We start from the raw sequence: 9,885 nt of genomic DNA on the forward strand, positions 1-9,885 counted from the left end.
ACCATAAATAAAACTGTGGATAACACTAGAAAGTCTGTAAATATGTGCGTCATTATAAGGTCAAAATAGGGATGGGCGATGTGACCAAAATCACGGTAACAATATATATCACAATATAGATATTTTTGCTTTAAATAAAGTCTTTATGATACAAAAACTTTTGGATCCCATAGAAATTTTATAATTCTAGTCACCAGTTTCAATATCACAAAAAATATTACTAGCCTAAATTTAAAAAAACAACAACAACAACAAAAAGTCTGAAGACAAGACTAAGAAACTACAAGCAATAGGACAAAAAAACTACAGTAGAACAAATAAATAAGAAATGCTACATACATTGTATAAAGTAATCAAATGTATAAAAACGCTGCATATTCTTCACAGTGTGAATTAAATATATATTTCTTCTTAATAAGTTATAATAGTGATTTAGGCAAGAGTATTGAGAGATTTTGTCTCTTTTGTTGTATGATTAACATGAATGACAGACAGCAGGAATATTAGACTGCTGTCACTTTAAGAGCTGCCCGGATCCAATATACTGTTACATGTGTTCTCAGCTGTTTGCTTTCACTTAAGACCAAAGATTACTGTGTTTACAAGGATAATTGCAAAGACGGGCATTTTGACACATACAAGCGTGCGTATAAAACAACAAAAATAACTCGGTTCAATACTCCCACGCTCTATGAGCGAAGTATAGCGAAATGAGTTCTATTTTGTTTGCATTTCAATGGCTTAAAATCACTTGTTTTTAAACCTCAATGCTTAAAAACACGCGTAAAAGGTAAGTTTTCGTGACCATGTAGCACAGCAACGACACGTGAGCGTGTAACCACAATAGAGACGATAGTCAAAAATCTCTTCCAGTTAATTGTATCTTCCAGTATATCACCATGTCAAAATGTACATTAATCTCTAGAAAATGTCACAGAATGTCACAACAATGCACTGTGTTGTTATTAGTGTGTATAACTATTACAAATATTTTCATTGACTGGAATAAAGCTGAAAGAAAAGGGAATATAAAACTTTAAACTTTAAAAACTGTAAATTGAAGAACTAAAACTACTAAAACTAAAATGAAAAAGGGGTTGCTTACTGCCAAGCCAAGTCTATATCATCTTCTGATCCCCATATATTCTCCTTCAGTGCACTGTCAATGTCAATTCCTTTTATTTGCCCGTTTTATCAACCACCAAGCTAAACTGTGTAGAAAAGTAATAGCACATCTCTACCAATTAAGCCAAATCAAGACTTACAGGTATAAACTTGCTAATGACCTCATTTGAAATGCCACCCATTATAATAAGCCTTACATGCAGTGTGATGAACTGTATTCTCTACTGAAAAGAGACAGAGAGAGTAAACAGCATCACAAATCTCAAGACTACAGGGGCGGTTTGTCATCAAAGTAGTGCCTGGAGAGGTCAGAGGAAATGGAGAGCGATTCAGTCAGTACACAGAATGTGAGAGACAGAGACAAAGACAGGAAGGGTGACAAGAGAAGATGCACTTACAGAAAGGACAGCTAGTACATCATCGATGACAGAGTGAACAAAATCAAAGGAGGACAGCCTCAAGACAAACATTGTGCTTTCTAAAGCAAGAAGGAGTGGAAAAGATTTAAAGGAAGGAAATGAGAGCACAGTGTGCTGAGTTAAATGTAACTGGGTTACCTTGGCACTGCCGTCTGAGTGGCGACGGGCGCACAGCTGAAGCTGGGTCATCCACATCTGCTGCTCACGCGCATCACAAGCTAAAAGAAGACACGTGAACTATAAATGGCCACATCCATTCATGCTGCTTCTACAGCTAATTTAATTCAATTAATACAACATAACATAAATGTATGTTCAATAAAATAATGAAAGTATTTGGTTATGTAAACCCCTATAAATAGTCATGCTTATTAAAGGGATCATATTATGAGACATGCATTTTATTTGAACTTTTTAAAAAAAATTATTTTATCCCTATATCACAGGTTAGATGTCAATGAAATGTTCCATATTTCATGACTTTTGGTGAATAACGGTATAAATTTTGGCTCACAAGTTTATAGAGTGCTGCAGGGATGACATATTTTAGGATACATAAAAGGATTTTCCATTGGTTTTTGGATTATCGCATAAAACAAGCTCTGCAACCAGCAAACATTTGTGATTCTTACATTTTGTTCATCAAGATAATCTTTACAAATGAAGACAACTTCAAAACGAATTTTGAAGCCTAAATACAGTCACCAAAATTAAAAAAGCTAAAGTTAGGCTATAAACAAACTGCATGTTTGCTTAACTTTACCATCAAGTTACCGACAAATCTTTTTCTCTATTTAAAATCTACAAGATTTTAGAGTTGCTTCCAAGATGGAAAGTATAAATACGAGGCTGTAAAATCGTACTAAAGCAGATGAATTTGCTGGGATGACGTTTAATGTCCTGACAACCTGTAGTCCCATTTAGCAACTTGTTAGCAACCACTTTTTCAAGTCGAAACACTTAAAATCAAGAGTGGTATTATTGATGTAGACTTATTTCAGGCATTTAACTAAAAACCCATTCAAAAACTGCACGTTTAAAACTCGTTTATAGGTTTTAGGACTCATTCCTGCAGCCCTCCATATGGATCAGTTCGATATTGCTTTTATAATGCCTTTTTTTTTTTTCTGGAGCTTGACAGCTCATGTTCACCATAAACTGTTATCTGGAATTTGTGAATATTCTTTAGAATTCTCCTTTTGTCTTACATGGAAAAAATAACAGCATATGTGTTCTAAAAGATATGAGGTTGAGTAAATAATATTTTAAAATTTAAAAACAGATAACTAATACATATCACCATAAATCCACAGTTGTAAAATAAGACATCTGATTTCTGAAATGTTATGTTTGAATATGGAAAATAGGTTTTATCTAATTAAATATACAGGAATTTGCATACATTTCCAGAACAAAAATCAGAACTCTGGATAAAGCCAGGTTTAATGTTCTTGTCATAAGACAATTTTTTTATGTTTTTATAACTGGGATTTTATAGAGGGGATCACTCTATAAATTAAATTCCTTATTTACTCAAATACAGTAAAATACTGTATTTAAGTGATGCTGAAGTGGAGATTTCTGGTGTTGTGCACTGTTAGTGTTTTTTGAGAAAACAGCCTATAAAATATATGCATTTCAATTAAAAACTACAGACACACACAGAGGAAGCAATAATAAAATAAACACTTTTATGTGTATTGTGCATATTTTCTTTCCACTAGTATGAAAGAAGTCAAATTATGGAAGCAAAACAGCCCCAAATCTGTCTTGCCTAAAGAAGATCCAACAGGGTTTTTATATGACCTATGAAAATCTAGTTTTAAGGTCATTGGGTATGGTATGGTTACCCAGGTAGAACCAATGCAAGCTTTTTTATCATCACAAGACCAAAAAACACAATTTGTGGCTTGTCTGTAACCCGGGGTAAGACTGAGAAGGTGTGAAATGAGAAAAATAGCACCTGAAGATTATCATTTCAGAATGCTGGAACACTGGGAGCGGACAAGACTCCGCCCGCGGCGAGGCTGTCAAACTACTGGGAATAACGCTGGAGGTGACAGTTTTTTTCCCAGCGAAATCCATCCTCTCACAACCTCTCCGAAATTGCCTTTGTTACAAATGGCCGATTTGGCTGGTGGCATTTTGCTTGTAAACTCCTGACACAGTCTAAATGAGTTCTCAGAGCCGCCTCGGACTGAAAGAGAATTTTGATGTAAAACCATCATAAAAGATTATGGCATACACTGAATGCCAACCATGAAAAGACTCCTGGCGTACTTGAAGTGACACGAGAGAAACATAGAGAGGGGAAAGTATAGAGATCTAATCTGACGAGGATGTTGCTGGCAGGAAAGAAAGGGTGAACGTGGACAACTAAATCACAGATAAAGGGGGATGCCTGAGGGGGAAAAAAACACATATCAAAGAGATACGTCCTTAAGAGATGTTGCGAGAGACAGTGTGAGGAGACTCAAGTTAAAGGAGAATGGAGATGTTAACGGCCATGTTAAAAGCAAAAGCAAAGGATTGAAACCACCGATGAGGGGAGGACGCTCACCCCGCAGTTTGAAGAAATCTCCATTTGCAGCACAGACTGTGAACATATAGGGAAACTCATCACTTGGGGCCACTGAGGAGCCGATGAGGGGCAGGGACCCTCGTGGCTTCTGGTTCTTACTGTGCTCGTTGATGAAATACTGAAGCTGGCCGAGCTCAGGGTCCAGCACAAAATACCTGCATGATGACAAACAGAGAGGAGAAGAGAGTTACATTACAACAAACCTAGATTTTGACAGCGTGTGATGCCTGACGTTAGGGCCGCAACAAAAGATTATTTTGATAATTGATTAATCTGACGATTATTAGAACAATTAATCGACTAATTGTATATTATTCTGAAGATTAATCAGTACATTTTGATCAATTATTCAACTTCTGCAATTAATTCAAATATTGAGTGACTCCACACTTGGAGAGCTGCTTTATAGCAGAAAAACAAGTTGTAATTCTAACTGAAACAACACTGACAATGTTTTTATTTATTACTACTGTAAAGCTGCTTGCTTTAAAGCAGTTTTTGCATAAAGTACTATATAAATAAATGTGACATGACTGGATTTTACAGAGCTGGTGCAAACAACCACATTGCTATGATCAAATGCTTTTTTAACTGCTGCTTTCCCACGCTGTCATTTTTGTTGTGTTTATTAATTAATTTTTTTTTTTTTTTTGATTTATTTTTGCCGTTTTTTGCCTTTTTATTTTTGATAGGACAGTGTTTAGACGGGAAGCAAAGTGGGAGAGAGAAAGGGGTTCGGGATTGGGAAAGGTCAGTGAGCTGGGACTCGAACTCGGGACGCCCGAAGCACAACAGCGTGTATATATATATATATGTATATATGTTGGCACGTTGCTATTGGCGCCAACGTGTTTATTTTGTTTTTGAGAGGAAAGCACACAGCACATATTTCTATATTCATCCAAACACGCTCTCAGCTGTGTGGGGATGTTCGCTGACAGTAAAGAGCTGCTTGTGTATAGACGTTTCATCGGGCGCACGCGCCTGGACCGAAGTTAACTTCCGGTCTGTGTTTGTTTATTGGTCTTGTTAGTGGCGCCGGCTACAAACACAGTTAAAGTTAAAGTGATGATTAATGAAGTTGGGCTCAGGTTGTTGTGCTGTACATTTATTTATTTGTGGCAACCCGCTACAATATCAAAACTGACCGATTTTCTTGCTTCGTTGAATATGAGCACGTAATGCACGTTTAAAATCAAAACGAGGTGCAGGTGTTTTTATATCACTGTATTTCTGACAACTGTCTTTAGAAAATGTTCGATGTCATTTTCATTTAATCTAGTTATATGCCTGATAAAGCAGCGTTTGTAAACTCAGCGCTGCTTTGTGTAACGTACAGCCCAACAGCCGTTTCCGGGAAAACCTCTAGTTCTCCCTCTTTAAAGCGCCTCCTGCTGGTAGAGAATAAATTTGCATTTTTAAAAAGTCCGTCCAAGTAGTTATCGCTGCATCTCAGTCCGTCTGATTTACGCAGCAAAAATATTTTGCTTGTTATCAAAACATAATCTACTCTAGAGGGACTTAGCTGTTGTTACTGATTGTATTTGGATGTCTACCGGAAGTTAAGTTAGGGCCACAAAAGCGCGCATGAGCAGTAACGTTTGTTTATGTTGTTGCCGTTGAAACCGTCTATATCGAACTGAGAAATCTAAATTGTGTTCCAACTTGGTAAAAATCACATTTCGGGGGGATGTTTCGCTTTATGGCAGCAGTATAAAAGCTGCCCAGTTCCACTGAAAAAACGCAGATTTGGCAACACCATCGGCACTGACAGACTAGTGGTTAGTGCACAAGTTCACAACCCATAACCCAAGTTCGGTCCCCCCCCCCCAAAAAAAAGAACAATAATTATAGACTTGGCAACACTGTCCAAAATATTTTCATAAGCGCCATGTTTTTTTTCTGTTGGATTATATGTGGAAGGCCTGAATTACAGTCTTGTGCTACAGCCCCCCACTGGTCATATTGCGTTATTGCAGGCCCTTCCATTAGGTCATAAGAAATCAAGCGACTATTCGGCAACAAAAATATTTGTTGATCATTTTTTGTGGATAATGTCAACTAATCATTTCAGCCCTAACTGCACTGTTCTTTTTGGTTGCCAGGGCATTCTTATGCAGTTAGTAAAGTGATCCGTGTGGTTTTACTGTGTTGACATGGGGTTCTTACCATGTTCTTGTTGTTTGCCAGAGTGTAGCTATGAGTTCGTGTATTTTTTCCATCCATTTTATTAAATGCCAGGTGAAAATACAAAGTCTTTTTATTCATTTATTTTAATTTCCATCCGTATAAGAAAAGTGAAAGTTACAATATATGCCAAAGTTTACTACTTAAGGTGTTTGTTAAAAAGTATGACCAATAGTACCAGTGATGTTTGCCTTAGAAAACATGACTACATACAGCTAGTACAACTGGCCTAAAACAAAAAAGCACATGAGAGTTTATTAGTTTATTCATTATTCGTGATGCATTACATGCCACGTCTGGTTCCCCACTGTCAGAGCCAACCAGAGATGAGCTTTATACGGGATCGTAACTCTGCAGGGAATGGATTGTAATCATGCGGTTTGGGTGCTATAACACAACAGTCACCCGCTCTTAGTAAAAATGGATGTGCTGCCAATTTCACTTCCGCGGTCTCTCTGATGGGGTCTCTGAAAGCTAGACAAAGACACATCATTATTTTAAAAAGCACCTAAAAGTATGAAGATCAAAGCGGCAACAAATGCATTGCTTTTGATGGTGGAGGACAGACGATCGCTGTGGACCTTTGGTGACATTTGCTTACGTAACCTCATCCCCCATGTATGATTCACCACAAAAAAGACATTGTGTTATATCCCCTCACCCTTAAAAAATAGAATAAAAATAATCATAATATCGTAATAATTCAACATCATATTAAATATACTTTAATATAATATTAAATATAATAATCCTGACTAAATGACAAAACATAAAATACATAAATAAACATCTAAAATATAAATTGTTTCATTTATTTGTATATTTTAATAACATTGGGTTTTTTTAAATAATTCTTTTTTTTTTTTTTAAAGGGGACATAACCTCTTACTTGTGGTCAGATTTCATATATGCTGGAATGGTACAATGTATAATACAGTAAAACTGTAGTAAAGACTATTTCAATGTTATTTAAAAATGCATGGTACTTCAAAAAATACCCTGGCATATTATGTGACATGATCAATCTCTAACTGTGCTAACATGTAACATATGTTCAGTGGTGAATTAATTAAATCTGTGATAGCCATTCTCTTAGCAGTTCTATTCAGTTAGCTATTCTCTCCAAGGTCCAATTCTCATCAGGTCAAAGTACTGTGTGGTGTGGAAACGTCTCTCTCTCAAACACACACCCACAAATCATTAAGCACTAAACAGTGACTAGTGCTGAGGTTAACGTGAGGGCTATTTCTGAGCCATTGCAGAGGGCAGGTAACCCTCCGGTCCTGATGCTCGTTATATACTAGGGCTGTTACCCCATCGATTGCTGGACTAAGCAACAGAATGAGCACAACATTAAGGATGTGAGGGATTTCCCATCACGGATGAGTCATAGACTCTCCCAGATGAAAGAGCCTTAACTGTGGGCTGTGCTGCACTCAACCCTGCAGCACACACAACCATGAAATCTGACAAAACAAAAAGCCTCCCGTTTTCAATGAGAGCCTCTTGCTTTGGAGTGTTTCTGCACAGCTCAGCTGGTAAAGAGCTCATTTCACATTTAGATTCCTGACTACAAATAGACCCTTTCATTATGGACAATATCATGAAATCATGACCTTTCAGATCACTGATGTCGGTTTTCTGGATGCAGGAGACCTTCTTAATTATCTCAGATTAAAATTTGTATTATTATGCAGAGAAATAACCTTCATACTAATGCAGATTTACTATACTATACAAATCTGCAATGAGCCTGTAGGATAAATCAAATCATAAGAGAATATTACATAACACCAGAACTTAGATAACAGGTAGGCAAACTAAGGGGTGCGATCTCCATCTTCCATTTCAAAAGATTTAATCAGATTATACAAAATGCAACATTACTAAAATGTGACATGGATAGTGTCAACAACAACTTTTTAAAAATTCTATACATACATACATACATACATATATATGTATCTCTGACAAAAACTTAATCAAACACGATCTTTAGGTAGGTGGATAAAGATGCCCAGATGTTCAGCATCAACAGGGGGAGAAACCGAACAAATGTAAACAATGAAACATATGGTTTCATTCATGTATAGCGTCATAATGCACTGAAATTTCCCGCGTTCTGTTTATTGCTGGAAGATGACGTGTCTTCATTCTTTGATCCAGATACTGGATGTCATGGAAATGATGGAATGATATGATCATGTGAAAAATCTGGACTATATGTCTACCATGAAAAACATTTGTCATCTCGTATGGGTTTAAAAGTTGTCAAGTGTGAGCAAGCGCCAGAAACTCTTTACCTGTTCTGCCAGCCTTGTAGTAAATTGGTGTATTTGTTCAAAACCCCCTCCAAGTGTCTCTTTTGGGTCTGAGACGGGTGAGTGTCCGAGACAGCCCCTGTTCCGGGACTATACGAGCCGCTTCTTGCCTGTCTGTGTGCGGGATTCCCCAGATCCGCGGACCACTTTCCTTTACTGCTCCCTGAATGCGACACGTTCAATGTTTTTTCCATGATTATTCCAAACTCTGGATCATACAATGTGACGGTTCAAAATCCAAAGCACGGTTTCAAAAGCAAAACAAAGATACTGCTGAAAATGATCATCGTATGGAGAAGAGGTGACTAGAGACTACTTTCATTTTTTCTCTTGCTGGCTTGCCTTGGACTCTTTAATGGGCTTCTCCGTGTTTCCATTAGAATCAGTGTGTGGTCACTCCCCTCCCGCGCTCCAACGACAGGAATGCTGCAGCTTATAGGCTACATCAGAAAGGCGCTCGTGAATGTGAATATGATGGTTGAACGTAAATCCACGCCCCCTCATTATCATACGTACGGAAAAACAGCATTAATAATTAAAAACCACAGACGTATATAAATTGAAATAATAAATAAATTAAATTAAAAATAATGAATAAAACAAATACAATTTATATAAATAAATTAATAAAAAATATAAAATGTATAAATTTGTCAATTTGCAGACATCAACTTATGATTACCTAGTACCTACCGAATGATTTTTTATTTGATCTTTTCTGTATTTTGTTATGTGTTCTTTGAGAAGGAAATTACACTACAATAGGATTTTTAAATAAACTTTTTCACATAGACCCATTAAAAATATTATTTTTTTTAATAACGTGTTTATATATATATATATATATATATATATATATATATATATATATATTGTCGCAGTTTTAAATCTTCAACAATTCATGTTTTTATAATAGATTGTGATTAAATTTGCAGGTCTTTTGTAAAATTAAATAAAGTCTGCATAAAAAGGCATTTGAAAAGTGGCAAAAACAGAGAGAGAGAAAAAAGAAAGAAAGAACCCCATCATGCAGATTTTGTCCTCGACACGGTATTTCTTTAAAAATATGAGTATGCATTAACATAATAGATATTAATGTAATGCGCTACTGTGCTTAAGGAATATTGTTCACAATGTATTCAGTTATGAGCTTTAATCGACCATATAAGTAGAGTGAATAATTACTTCCACACCTAATGAATTGCGGAATGCACATAAACTTGGGTCTGGGTCCCGGTTTTTACAGCGGCTA

General features: G+C 36.4%; 1 protein-coding gene across 2 annotated transcripts in view; it reads right to left on the reverse strand.

Moving 5' to 3' along the window:
* The window catches only part of osbpl10b (oxysterol binding protein-like 10b), a 58,726-nt gene extending 49,658 nt beyond the window's left edge, over positions 1 to 9,068 (reverse strand). Inside the window, exons 1-3 of one of the 2 annotated variants that reach the window (XM_058745748.1) lie at positions 8,616 to 9,068; positions 4,105 to 4,280; positions 1,683 to 1,762 (exon numbers count right to left, since the gene is read on the reverse strand). In XM_058745748.1, coding sequence (XP_058601731.1) covers positions 1,683 to 1,762; positions 4,105 to 4,280; positions 8,616 to 8,827 — 468 coding nt within the window. In that variant the 5' untranslated portion in view covers positions 8,828 to 9,068. The remainder of the gene's footprint in view (positions 1 to 1,682; positions 1,763 to 4,104; positions 4,281 to 8,615) is intronic. The other variant, XM_058745749.1, reaches the window with a different exon arrangement.
* Between the last annotated feature and the right edge of the window lie 817 nt (positions 9,069 to 9,885).

Source organism: Onychostoma macrolepis, chromosome 16, assembly GCF_012432095.1.
Source record: "Onychostoma macrolepis isolate SWU-2019 chromosome 16, ASM1243209v1, whole genome shotgun sequence".
NCBI classification, from domain to species: Eukaryota; Metazoa; Chordata; class Actinopteri; order Cypriniformes; family Cyprinidae; genus Onychostoma; species Onychostoma macrolepis.